This window comes from Castor canadensis, chromosome 9 (assembly GCF_047511655.1).
Source record: "Castor canadensis chromosome 9, mCasCan1.hap1v2, whole genome shotgun sequence".
NCBI lineage: Eukaryota > Metazoa > Chordata > Mammalia > Rodentia > Castoridae > Castor > Castor canadensis.
The window spans coordinates 97,142,320-97,156,072 of record NC_133394.1 but is presented as its reverse complement, the minus strand read 5'-3'; the positions used below and the strand labels follow the sequence as shown (position 1 = coordinate 97,156,072).

General features: G+C 35.7%; 1 protein-coding gene across 5 annotated transcripts in view; it reads left to right on the top strand.

Annotated features, from left to right (window-relative positions):
* Positions 1–13,753, top strand: part of Slc4a4 (solute carrier family 4 member 4) — a 421,377-nt gene that overhangs the window by 359,700 nt on the left and 47,924 nt on the right. For all 5 annotated transcript variants that reach the window (XM_074042041.1, XM_074042042.1, XM_074042038.1 and 2 more), the window contains one exon: positions 5,536–5,727. In XM_074042041.1, the coding sequence (XP_073898142.1) occupies positions 5,536–5,727 (192 nt within the window). The remainder of the gene's footprint in view (positions 1–5,535; positions 5,728–13,753) is intronic.

Sequence of the window (13,753 nt, the reverse complement as noted above, 5' to 3'; positions counted from 1 at the left end):
TATATTTTACCAGCTAATATTCAAGGAGAATAATCAGAACCTTTATTTATTTATTTTTGATAGTTATATCACATAGTGAAGGATATCATGTTTACATGGAGATGCTATTAATCATAGGACTAAGAACTATTATAGTCACATAAATTCTGCTTGACAGTCAGACATGGAAGCAAAAGTGGTTTGATTTTATGTACCTTCAGGGTTATTCTAGGAGTTAACATTCATTTTCAAGGAAATAGAAGGTCATATTAATCTTCTTGTTATGCATAGCATCTTTGTGATTTTCTCCCATTGAGAAAGCCAAGTGTAAAAACCACTCTGCCCTTAAATTTCCTTGAAGATACACATGTTCTTACTTCTAAAGATATTATAGAAATTTTCAAATGGAGAGAACAGTACCATAGACTCCCATGTGCACATCAGGCAGACTCAATGACTGTTAACATTTTGCCCATTCTGTTCCATAAATCTCCTATTTTTTAATTTTGGGGATGATGCTGTGGTACTTTAAATTTTCAAGCAAGTCCTTCAGTATACATTTTACTTTTAAGAATTATAAGCAAATCTAATTTAATACAATTAGGGTAATTTTCTTGAAAATGAGAGTCTCAGAAATAGATTGAAATCTCTTTTCAGCAGCTTGACCTCAGCTAAGACCCTCATCAACCTGGTTCTGTTTCCTTTTAATCTTTTTTCTCACTACCCCTTTGTACAAACAATCTCCTTCAGCCCATCTGGTCCACTCACTGGTAACTCCAACACCTGGTGAGCAGTCATAAGCTTTTCTAAAGAACTTACTGGGTAAGTGAATGAACCTTTGTGTCCCTATGTCAGCATCTGTGCTCATGGTGTCTAATTCTTTTCCTTTCTTTCTGCTAAAACATTAAGAAGTAGACGCCCAACGTTTGTTGCTTGTTTTTCCTTATCCGTGGGCTTTGTTACTCTTTCTGTTATTCCTTAGTTTTGTGGTCCTGCTACTCCTCTTCTTACTACCGTTTGAATATGAGAGTTCTACAGGACCAGTACTTGTTTCAGGACTTAGCTTAAATACTGTTTTCTCTGTACTCAGTGACCTTGACTACTCTGTTTTCTGATCTCCTAATCTCTATGCCACTCATTTGCACATTTTCTTTTACTGCCTTACATACTTTTAAATTGTTTTATTTTATTTTTGGATTAGCATACATAATAATATGAGGAGATTCCAATGCAATAATTCCATACATGTGCTTAATTAATATTTAAATGAGCATATTTAGTTCTATAAAGGAACTTGTAAAAATTGTTCTAATTTTTACTACTCCCTTTAAACTTATTTTAGTTCACACATGCAACAGGCTCCTTTGGACTTCCTCCTTCCCTCCCTCTCTCCTTCCCTTTCTCTCTCCCTCCTTCCTTCCTTAGTTCCTTTTTTTTTTCCTTCCCTTTTCTTCTTTCTTACCATACTGGGGACTGAACTCAGGGCCTTACAAGTTTTCTACTACTTGAGCTGTGTCCCCCAGCCCTTTTGTTTGTAAGATAGGGACTCATTAACTTTGTCCTAGCTGGTCTTAAACTCATGATTCTCCTGCTTCTGCCTCCCAGGTAGCTGGGATTATAGGCAAAACCTACCATGCCCAGCTTCAGTGCATTTTGTATTTTCATTTGGCAACATTTTTCTATTTTCCCGGAGACTACTGTTACTAAAAATCCTACATCTAAATAAAATATCATTGCCAAATTTAGTAAATAAAAATGTAGGGTTCCCAATTACATCTGAACTTCAGATAAATATTGAATAATTTTTAGTATAAACATGTCTTAAATATTGCATAGGACATGCATATATTGAAGTATTCATTTTTTAACTTAAATTGAAATGTAATTGACCATTCTATATTTTACCTGGTAATTCTAAATTGAAAGTTTATTTTGATTTAATTTTGTCTTCCAGATACATTTCTTCTTCGAATATGTCAAATATCCTGATGAAAGATTTCATTCACTCAGTTAACTAAGATTTCTTTGGTGTCTGCTATATCCTAAACTAAACTCTACTCTTCCTTCTTTTGAATTTTTAGTGATGCACAGTCCCTCTGGTCCTCAGGCACTATACTTTATCATTTTTAGCTTTTACCCAGCCCCAGTCCAAACAGTTGCTAAGTACCTGTCTACCCACCTGTCTGCCCTTCTCTTTTTTTCTCCATTCTTGTTTTTCCCATGACCTCTTTTCCTCTTCATCTCCAGAACTGCATTCTTTTCATCCATCACTAACACCTCCTGAGTCTTCGCTAGTCCTGACAAACTTGCTTTGACCTTGAAATGCTCCTGCATTCTAATGTATTCTTTGCTACTGTATTTCTTGGAAAAATAGTCTGTAATTGCTGTTGCAGTTTTTTCACTCCCACTCTTTTCTTAGCTTATTGTACTCTACTTATCACTCTTACAACTTTCATAATCTTCTGTGGTATCTTCACTTCCATTGTGGATATACTGGATGTTTTACACTTTTTTCCCAGCACATTTTTCTTTTGTAGTTGTGCTAAATTTTTGTTCTCCTGAGATTAGCTCTTTGCAGGTGACTCCTAAGTCGACATTTTTAAACTTGACATCTCTCTTAGATCCAGGTCTCCTGACCCATTAGACATCTCGCTAAGCGTTTCCAAACCCATAACACTAAACTTTATGGGGGGTGAGATATAATTGTCATAGAAAGTTTTAAGCATCATAAGAGAAAAAGATAATGTACTATGAAAGTTCTAACAGGTAGAGGACTTCTGAAATTATGTTCCCTTTGATCTTGTTCTTAAAGTTCTGATTCAGCCATTTGCATACTGTCTGTAGAATTTTGCATAGGAAATAAAGGATCAAAACCCAAGGGACATGAGAATAACCTATAAAGGGGTAAAGGACAGTAGCAGAAGTAAAGGACCCTCTCCAGCATTAAATCCTCAGGAGACAATGGTGGTTTGAACATGGTTGGTAGTGGATCAATTTCTTCATGAAATGTATCCTGCCTGAAGTTTTGGAGTTAACCTTCATTGCCATCAGCTTGTATGAAACAATTACTCTGAAATTATCACAAATAATATAGATGTCTTTTCAATGATATTTAAACAGAATTGTTTGTCCACTACAGTTTAAGTTTTATGGATGTTGGAAACTTTATGTTTTGAAATATAATATAGGCTGAGATGTATACATGCTGCCTAAGGCTTTTACACTTAAGTCCTTAATGTTTGGAGGCTAAATTTTGGTATAATGATACACAGAATCACTTGGAACTTTCAAAGTACTGATACGGACGTTTTAAGTTGATGCAACCAAGCAAACCTGTTTATCATTTCATGTACATCTCTATAGTTTTCCCATCAACCTGAATCTTTATAAGAAAATCAGTAAAACTACCTGGTGGGAATGAGTCAGTGTATTTTATGTCTCTGTTGATGTTAAATTGCTAAAGTGAATTTGGAATACATTTTTGCTGATTTTAAAGCAAATCTGTTACCTATTATGACTTCTGAACTTTATATTCTCCTGAAAGCATCTGTATTCAAAAATCTAAAAAAACAAATGAGAGATGATTAATCACCCTTTGAAGTAGAGTTTGATAAGAGCAGTCATGCAGTTCAGCTGTTTACAAGGTGAAATTAATATAGGAAAATATTTTAAGATCTAGGATTTTTTTTTATTGATTTACATAAGTACTTAACCTTTTCAGCTCTATAGAAACATGAAATCTTTCCAGCCAGAGTTCTTTTATAACTGAATCACTCAGCTCAAGAGAATTCATTGAATGGTAAAAGTTCTTGATGATTTGTTTGGTGTGAGACAGAACTCTTGCCTGGAAATGAGGAGAAATTTATCTTTCCACATTTACTTGCAAGATATTTTCAAATAATTCTTTTGTTAACATCCAGCGTACTTATTAGCCCCATACCCAAGAGGATAAAAGTTTTGGGTATTTAGAATGTTTCTAAGCTGAGATACTCAGCCTTTCCACTCAACCATATTGGCATTCATTTAGACAGGTAAGATTTCGAAAATCTCTCTAAGAAATAGCCATTGTTGTCACGATTACATAAAAAGCTCTCTGTGTAGCAAAAGAAACTCATTTAAAGGGTAAGTATTCAAGAAGGCTCATATGTAAGAAATAGCTGTGCAGAAATTTTGTTGGGCAAGGGAATGAGCTACCAACAAACTGTTCACCATGAAAAATGGTCAGGCAGAAGAAGAAGATACATCTTTCAGAACTATTGGATACTAGGGGTGAGGAATCTGATGAAATTATCTGTGAGTATCCTCCAAATGCTCATTCTAGAAAAACTTCCTTAGGCTGAGAGGCTGTTAACTTTTAGTGGAGCAGTAATTGAAGTAAATTGGCTGTTTTAGAAACAGAGTCTGGTATAGGAATTTCAGGTGCATTTAATTAGTTAAGAGGGCTTCTCTGAAAGTAGATCGAGAGAAGCGGTTTAGGATGGGGAAAGAGTTAAACAATGATGGCCCCAGTGGAGTTCAACATCAGCTTGATTCCATGGGGGGTGGTCTACAATATAAATTATGCTATAGGGTTGCTTGTACTTTGAGGCAAAGGAGGTAATTTAAACCCACTGTTGGCATTGGTCAGTAACTGGCTACAAAGGGTATAACATTCCAGGTAAAGTAGCTCTTATGTGGCTAAAGCACAGGCCAGCTGTGAAATGATAGCAGCTAATACTCAAAGCAGTTGGAATTGAGTACACTGGTCGTACTTTCTGTGCCAGCAAAAGGATTCTCCTATATATTAGAAACAGGAAACAGGAAGAAGAGTGAGTTGCTAGAGAGAAACAGCCCTGCCAACATACCAACAATACATGAAAACTGCCCTGCATGCTTGAGGTCATGTGACACAGGACTAGATATCCATATACAGCTCCACAACCTCAAAGGCATCATCACCATTCCAATAATTGATTCTCAGAATGCTGATCTGGAGCCAAGAAAAAACCTGTGCTATATTAGGATTGCAATTGAAAAGGCTGGGACCATCCACATTTTTATAGTTTAATTTCTTCAGTCATCAGACTCTATTAAATTAGTTAAGAAAACACCTATTTGTAAAAGTACCACATGAGTAGTTGGCCTCCTATAACTTTTAGAGCATAGATAGGACTATAAGGTAGATACAAAAGAAGTTATGTATTACAAAAGTAAGTACTTTTTGAACAATGAAGGTGTTCCAGAGTCTCACATTTTTGTGTCTCAGTTTACTTTTAGGAAGGATTGCAGGAAAGGACTTTGTGGGTTTTTTCTCTTGAACAAATGAGTGATTGTGAGGTAGTAGGCCAAAACTGCATAACACATTGCATCATTCTCATTGTATTTTCAATATTCACCAGCCTCTTGTTCCCCCTTAGCCATTATTCTACTAATACCTCATCATGTTACATCCTCTAATGATTATCCTCAAACCACTTAAAGAAGCTTCTAGTGTAATCCCTATATAGCCCATCATGTATCAAAGTTGCTTTTGATACACTAGTGGTCTCTAAAACAACAAATGTTTTTCTTCTTCAGTACCGTAATGCTACCTTTGACTGGGCATATTTGTCGAAGAAGGAGTGTTTGAAATATGGAGGAAAGCTCGTGGGGAACAACTGTGATTTTGTTCCTGATATCACACTCATGTCTTTCATCCTTTTCTTTGGCACCTACACCTCTTCTATGGCTCTGAAAAAATTCAAAACTAGTCGTTATTTTCCAACCACAGTAAGTACCTGAGATTTAAACAATAATTTTTGTTGGATTTATGCTGTATCAACTTTGTAAAATGAAAGTGTTACCTTAATTCAACTTGCCCAGTGTAATTTTGCTCATTTTAAAAACTACATACCAGTCTTTGTTCATGTGGATACATATTTAACATAATTGTAGTCAAGCTTTGAAAATCCTTCTAATGACTTGCTTGCATAATTCTGTCATAAATTCTGTTGTAATTCTGAATGTACTGTGAAGAGAAAGACCTTTTAAATCCATAATGTTGAAATACACAAGCAAAAACTTTTCATATTAATCAAGAATTTTGATGTTGGGAAATTTCTTATTCATGTGTTTTAGTACTTGTATTATGGGCTACAGGAGTAAACTGAAACTGTGTTGTTCATAGTATTTGTGTAAGATATGCCTATCATTTGAGCCAAACTTTCCTTTCATAATGATGAATGACATAATTTAACTGGATTGTGCAAACATCCTGTCTCCTGTTAACATGGTTGGGTGAACTTAAATTCAAAACTGTGATTCTTTGAGAGACTAAAAGATAAGACCAACATATACTTAATATTTTTTTTAACCTGCAGAATGAAGCCAAGATAATCCTTTGGTTTACAGTTCAGTTCTTAGTATTTAGGATTTCACTTTTTCTTAGGTAATCTTGATTATACCTGATTTATATCAGCAACCTGCTCTTACGGCTAGCATCTCATAAAATGTGTCCTCTGTTTTGTGTAGCACTTTATGAGATGCAGTTGCTGAAAGTCCCTTTTCCAGTTCCTAGGAAATGAAGTAAATTAATATGTTCACTTTTCACACAGGAAATTTGGACTCTGATTGTTCTTATAAAAGGGAAGAGTTAATAATGAGTTGTCTAGAACTAGTTGGGTCAAGGAATGAAAAATTTCAGTAGAGGGAAATATAAGAAGAAACATTCAACTTGATCTGCTTAAAATGGGCATCACAAAGGAGAGAACTCGGCCCACAGCTAGTCTTTGTTTAGCACACAGTGTGTAAACACACACTCACACACACACACACACACACACAGAGTTGAGGTTTATCAAAAACCTATACTTTGCAAGTTAGTCCTTGTCTTCACTGTGCTCTGCTATTTAAGACTTCCCTGCTTCACACATGCAGATTAAGTAGCTGTTCCTGAATGCATTTGCAATTGTGACCCCAGCTCACACCCTGGGTGCTTACTTGAGTCACTTTTTCAACTGGGTGAGTATTGTATAGAACAGATTCCTAGGTACAATTCTTGGAGGACAATTTCTTCTGAATTGAGGTTTTTCCTTTGTAATTATCAGTTCACTGGGACCTTGGGTTTTGTTCCCTTTTTTGACTTAAATTTTATAAATCATTACCACCTGTCAAAGTCTAATGTTATTTAAGCATAGTAGGTGGAAAAGTAGAAAATCTGTGAAGCACTTATCAGTTGTAATTTGCAATATAAACTCACTTCAACCTTAAGATGAATAAAGATCAATTACTTTTTCTATTTTTAATTTTAATTGACAAGGTATAATTGTATAGATTTATGGAGTACAATGTGATGTTTCGGTATATGTATATACATTGTGGAATGATTACATTAAGCTAATGAACATATCCATAATCTCACTTAAATATTTTTTGTGATGAGAAAAATTAAGGTCTAGAGCTATTCTTTCAGCGATTTTGAAATACAGAACATATTATCAACTATAGTCAACATGCTGTGCAGTGGATCTCAGAAACTTAATCTGCCTATCTTAACTGAACCTTTGTCCTCTTTGACCAATATAGTCCTTGTTTCTCCCTCTGAACTTTCTTTTTCTATGAGTTTGACTGTTTAATTTTCTACTACAAGTGAGATCATGCAGTATTTGTCTTTCTGTGCCTGGCTTATTTCACTTAGCATAATATACTCCAGATTCCTCCATGTTGTCTCAAATGATAGATTTTCCTTCTCTTTAAAAGTTGAATAGTATTGCATTGTATATATGTATCACATTTTCCATATTCATTCATCTGATGGTAAACATTTTAGGTTTATTCTGTATCTTGCATATTGTGAATAAATGCTACAATGAACATAGGAGTGTAGATAGTCTGTGACACGCTGATTTCATTACTTTGGATATATGCCTCATAATGGAACTACTGGAACATATAATAGTTCTACTTTTAATTTTGGAGGGGAATCTCACTGCTGTTTTACATAATAGCTATACTAAGTTATTTTCCCACCAAAAGAATGCAAACGTTCTCTATTGGTCACATCCTTGCCAACTCTTTCTATCTTTTGTCTTTTTGATAATAACCATTTTAGTATGTGTGAAGTCATAACTCATTGTGGATTTGCTTTGCATTTCCCTGATTGGCAGTAATGAGCATTTTTTATGTAACTCTTGGCTATTTGTATGCCTTCTTTTAAGGAATGTCTATTAAGTACTTTGTCCATATTTTAAATGATTTTTTGTTATTGGTTTCCTTATATATTCTGTACATCAATCCTTTATCAGATGTATGGTTTGCAAATATGTTTTCTTATCTCGTAGGTTGTCTTGTTACTCTGTCGATTGTTTCTTTTGCTGGGCAGAAGCTTTTTCATTTGATAAAATCTTGCTTATTTTTGCTTTTGTTTCCTGTGTTTTGGGGTTGCTATCTAAAAGAAATAAACTAATGTTGAAGTATAATGTCAGTTGAGAAAAACAATAATCTTTTCCCAGACCACCACAGTAAAGTTTTCCTCTTTGTTCTCTTCTAATATTTTTTAGTTTGAAGTTTTAAAGTTTTGCATTTAAATATTTAATCACTTTTGAGTCGATATAAGACAAGGGTCTAATTGCATTCTACATGTGAATATCCAGTTTATTGAAGAGGCTGTTCTTTCCCATTACATGATCTTGGCACTTTGCTAAAACAACAATCAACCTTTAATGCATGTGTTTGTTTGTGGGGGGGGTCTCTATTCTGTTCCATTGATATATAATGGCAATATATATATATTGCCATTATCATGTTTTTTGCTTACTCTAACTTTATAGTATATTTTGAATTTATATATTAAAATGCCTCTGGGTTTGTTCTTTTTGCTCAAGATTGCTTTGGCTATTTGAGGTCTTTCGTGTTTCCATACAAGTTTTCTTTCTTTCTTTCTTTTTTTTTTTTTTTTTTTTGTGTGTGGGGGCAGTACTGAGATTTGAACTCAGGATCTCATGCATGCTAGGTTTGCTAGGCAGTCACTCTACTGCGTGAGCCACTCAACCAGACCTGTTTTGTGTTGGGTGTTTCGAGATAGGGTCTGGTGAACTATTTGCCCGGGGCTGGCTTCAAACTGCAATTCTCCTGATCTCTGCTTCCCAGTGGCTAGGATTACAGGAGTGAGCCACTGGACCTGGCTCCATTCAAATTTTAATTTTTTTTCCTGTTAGTGTGAAAAATGCCAGTGGAATTTTTGTAAGGATTGCATTACAGTTCTTTGAGTAGTGTGGACATTTTTGACAGTATTAATTCTTCTAATCCATAAACAGAATTTTTTTTCTATTTATTTGTGTCCTCAGTTGCTTTCATCAATTCTTTATAGATTTCAAAGTGTAGCTCATTCATCTCCTAGATTGAATTTATTTCTGGATATTTTATTATTTAGTAACTATTGTAAATATATTTTTTGTGTGTGATGGTACTGGAGTTTGAACTCAGGGATTTGTGCTTGTGAGACAAGCACGCTACTGCTTGAGCCATGCCTGCAGCCCTTTTTGCTGTGGTTATTTTTGAGATAGGGTCTTGCTTTTTTTCCCAAGCTGGACTGGATTGTGAATTTCCTATTTTAAGCTTTCCACTGTAGCTGGGATGACAGGTATGTACCACCATACCCAGCTATTGCATGAGATGGGGTTTCACAGAACTTTTTGCCTGGGCTGGCTTTGAACCATGATCCTCCTGATGTCAGCCTTTCAATTAGTTAGGAATGTAGGCATGAGCCTGCGGCACTTAGCTGGGATTGGTTTCTTGATTTTTGCTTTCAGATAGTTTGTTGTTGGTGTATGTAAGCACTGTTGATTTTTGTATATTGACTTTTATATATTAAATTTATTTATCTTGAATTTATCAGTTCTGGGGTATTGTTAGTTTTTTCTTTTTCTTTTGGTGTGTGTGTGGAGTTTAAGAGTTTTCTTTAAATAAGATTATATGAACTACAGAGATGACTCTTCCTTTCCTATATTGATGCCTTTCTGTTTTAGGGCTGGTCTATAACTTAGAGTAGACGGATCCTGGGGCCACAGGGGTTGGCCTAGTGTTGGGAAGGCCTAGAGTCCAGGGGCCAGCCTAGAGGCTGACTGTACAGTTGCTGGCCTGAGGACTAGGGCTGTTACAGTTGATCTGGTGCTGGGCCCATTTTGAAACACAGGCCTTCTAGGGCTGACCTGACCCTGGAGCTGGCCCAGAGCCCAAGTCAGTGGGATTGGTCTGGCAGGAGACTAAGTCCAGGCCAAGCCTGGAACGTGGGGCTACTGGGCCAGACATGCTAGGGCAGTCCATAGCTAGCTGTCTGGAATCTAAGGCTGGTGTTTGTGTGTGGTGGGGTCTGTCTGGCACTGGTGCTGGTTTTACTGGGGCTGATCCCATGTTAGGTTATGCTGCCTGGGATTGGAAGAGGGGTGACGTGGGTAATGTGTTATTTCTGGGTTACACTTACATGCTATAATCTCTCACCTGATTTCTTAGTTCTCGTGAAGTTATTTTTCTTGAGTAGATGGTTGTTCAACATGATGTAGCAGGTGGGGATGAGTATCAGAACATCTTGTTCTAACATTTTAGTTACATTTCCTGCCACACCAAGTAGAGCTGATTTTAACAGTCTATGTAGACATCACCTTTATCTTTCAGCAATAACTTCCTAATCAAGGATAGCATTTAATACTTAAAAATTATATTGGCTTAAGCAGGTAATTTTTTAAGCCATTGATCATTCTCATGATTGAAAATCATGAGAATGCAAAAATAGAAAAATGATAGCATTCTAGTTATAATTCCTATTAAGATGGTTTGCAGCATAATTTACAGTGTGTTTACCTAATCACAAAATAAACAGAGGAAAAAGTGTGATTTCTAAGCATCAGTGTGTAAAGATGCAGGCCTCCAGCTTGCTGTTTGTTCTTATACCTTTACTTCACTTTAAAGCTAAATAATAATACATATGCAATATATAGATATATATAAATGAATATTATTTTTCTCACCTGCCAAAATGTGTTTTAATTTAAGTTGTCATTTAGAAGGCTGATTCTGTGAGTAGAAATAGATAAGTGTGTATATTTTTAACACTTGAATGTTTTATAATTAAAACTTATATGCTTAAACACTAAGATAATCTTTTATTGCTGTGAAAATAATTAAGGCTAGCTGATTATTTTGAGTTCCTTACTCATACCAGCAATTCACATATAACCTCTACAAACTCAAAATCTTAATACTGAAAGACAGCACCCTTATAATACTGAAAGACAGTGCCCTTGTCTTATAAAATGTCTTCTCTCTCTTTTATACATCATTCCTGTACATTTATGTGAGATGTTAGTTAGGACTGTAAAATGCTTGAAAACTGTTATTGTATTTTGTTCCTCATGTCACCTAGCACAAAGGTGGGTACAGACTAGGTACTCAATATTTGTTGACTCATGGAAGCCAGTTAAGGAGAGATAAATGTTGCTTTTTTTTGAGAAGAGCACAGATGCAGGAACCCAGAAACTGTAGGTTCTCCTGCCAGTACTGCCATTAACTAATAACATGCCCTTCGATGGCTAACTGCAGAGTTTAGTTACCTCCACCTACAAAGGAAGAGCTCAGCTAGATGATTAATGTCTGTTTAAGCGCTAGTATTTTTTGTAGTTTTAAAGTTTTCTGGATCTATCTCCTAAATGAAATAAACTTCCTATAATCTACAAGTGCTATACCAATGATCAAATCTTACAAATTTCTAAAAATTAATGATTATCCCTATAATCTTTAGTCCAGGTCTGCTTTTGCAACTATTGCTAATCTCTCACTATGAATGATTTGCAGTTACTATGCAGCATATTCAGAACACAGTTTACTTTTTTTCCATAACTGAATTTACTCATCTCTCTGTACTCCTTATCTCAGCTAGTAACATCATATATGCTCCCATCCACCCATTGCCAAAATCTTAAAATCATATTTGGTGTCAGGAAACCAGCAAAAAAGAAATGATACACTCAAATTAGGATAATTTGAGAAATTTAATAAAGACATTATTTACAGCAGTGAGATTAGAGAACCCACAGGAGAGAGTATGGTATCAAAGTACTAGTAACCCTGGGATTGTTACTATCCTGGGCCCAAAGGATGTGGAAAGGGAGTGGTGGCTGGAACCTAGAAGGAGAGAGAAGGCTAGAGCTGTCTTGGGATATGACCATGGACTGAGGGATTAAGCCAGTCTGAGGCCGTCTCACAGGAATCCAGCAGGAGCAATTACTACCTTGATCTCACTCTCTCCTTCTGATCATCTGCTCTGGCTGCCATTTTCTAGACCCAACTAGAAGCCAGAAAGCAAGGGAGCAATTGTAGACCACACATGTCATTGTCCCAAGGCCAAGAGCATGGTACAGAGGGGTTAGATAATAGACCCGGTGTGACAAACTAAGATATCCATTGCATGTCATGTTCCAAGTTTTTCTTTCTCATGTTAAACTTCTTGTAGTCCCTTTTATTATTCTGTTATAGTCCTTCTCCTTTACACTTACATGTCGATTTTCCTCATTCTGACCCTCATTACCTTTTGTCTAGACCAGCAGTCAATGACTCACTGTGCTTGTGTCCCTCATGGAGCCATGAGCAATCCATCAATATGAACTTAAGATGAAACAGGTTGCCTTTTCTAGCCTGTCTACAAAATTGATGTATTTAGTTCTTCTATAGAATACCAACACTCAGTGGAATATGGGTAGAATACCAGTACTTCATTGACTGTCTGAGGTTCCCAGTCTTTTTAGAGGAGCACATCAGTCTTTTATTCTACACTGTGACTTGTCTATTACATCAGCCTCAAATCTTTAGTCAGAGTCTTTTAGCATCATACTTCAAGTGGGAATATCACAGCATAATCTGTGGTCTTCTATGGCAGATGGCTCAGGGCATTAACGTGAAATGTTCTTCACAGTCTCACACTAAAAATGATCATAAGCATGGAACAATTATGCTATCACTGCATATGTGGTAGCAAAATAAAAGCTTTAAAATAGAGCAGAGTTGGGACAGGAGAAATCAAAAAGCCACAGAACCCTATAAATTGGATAAAATTGTTCGTACTTTGGTGTAGTCACATTCAGTGTAACTGACTATTATATGTAATAGGTAAGAGAAGGCCTTCCTTAAAGAACTGCTTAATTTTCTCCTTAGGAATAAGTTTCAATTATAAATCTCATACAAGTTTGTGTTATTGTCAGTTATTTTTAAATGTACTTTCCAGTTGTTACTGTCATGTAAATAAACAAAATCACTAAATTCCAAGTAACAGCAACAGCTATAACACCTTCTATGTTTTATGTAGATAATGCAGAATGCTTGTTGATATCTTTTCCTAAAAAACTACTAGTCTAAATCTTATAATTAATTAGAATACTCATTCAATATAGAACAAAAATGATTGTTATTTTAATGTATGCTTGATGCTAGGTGAAAGATATAAAAATCTATAATTCATGGGCCTGGCACAGTTTAGGCACTTAATACATATTTGTTGAATAAATTCAGATTTTTGGGTTTCAAATAAGAATGACTCATTTTGATCCTTCTGTCCCATTCATGTGTTAATCTCCTGGGAAATCACACTTTAGTGCCTTTTAGTGGCCTAAGTAAGTTGATGGTGGGTTTTGAGGAACTGGCTTTATGAATAAAGGAAAGTGCAGGGCTTCAGGAATTTTAATGAAAACGTAATGAGCATTTTAGTTAGATGATGCATTTTGCTTTTATCCATGAAAACACAGGAATGTCTAGAATTCCACAAGAGTTA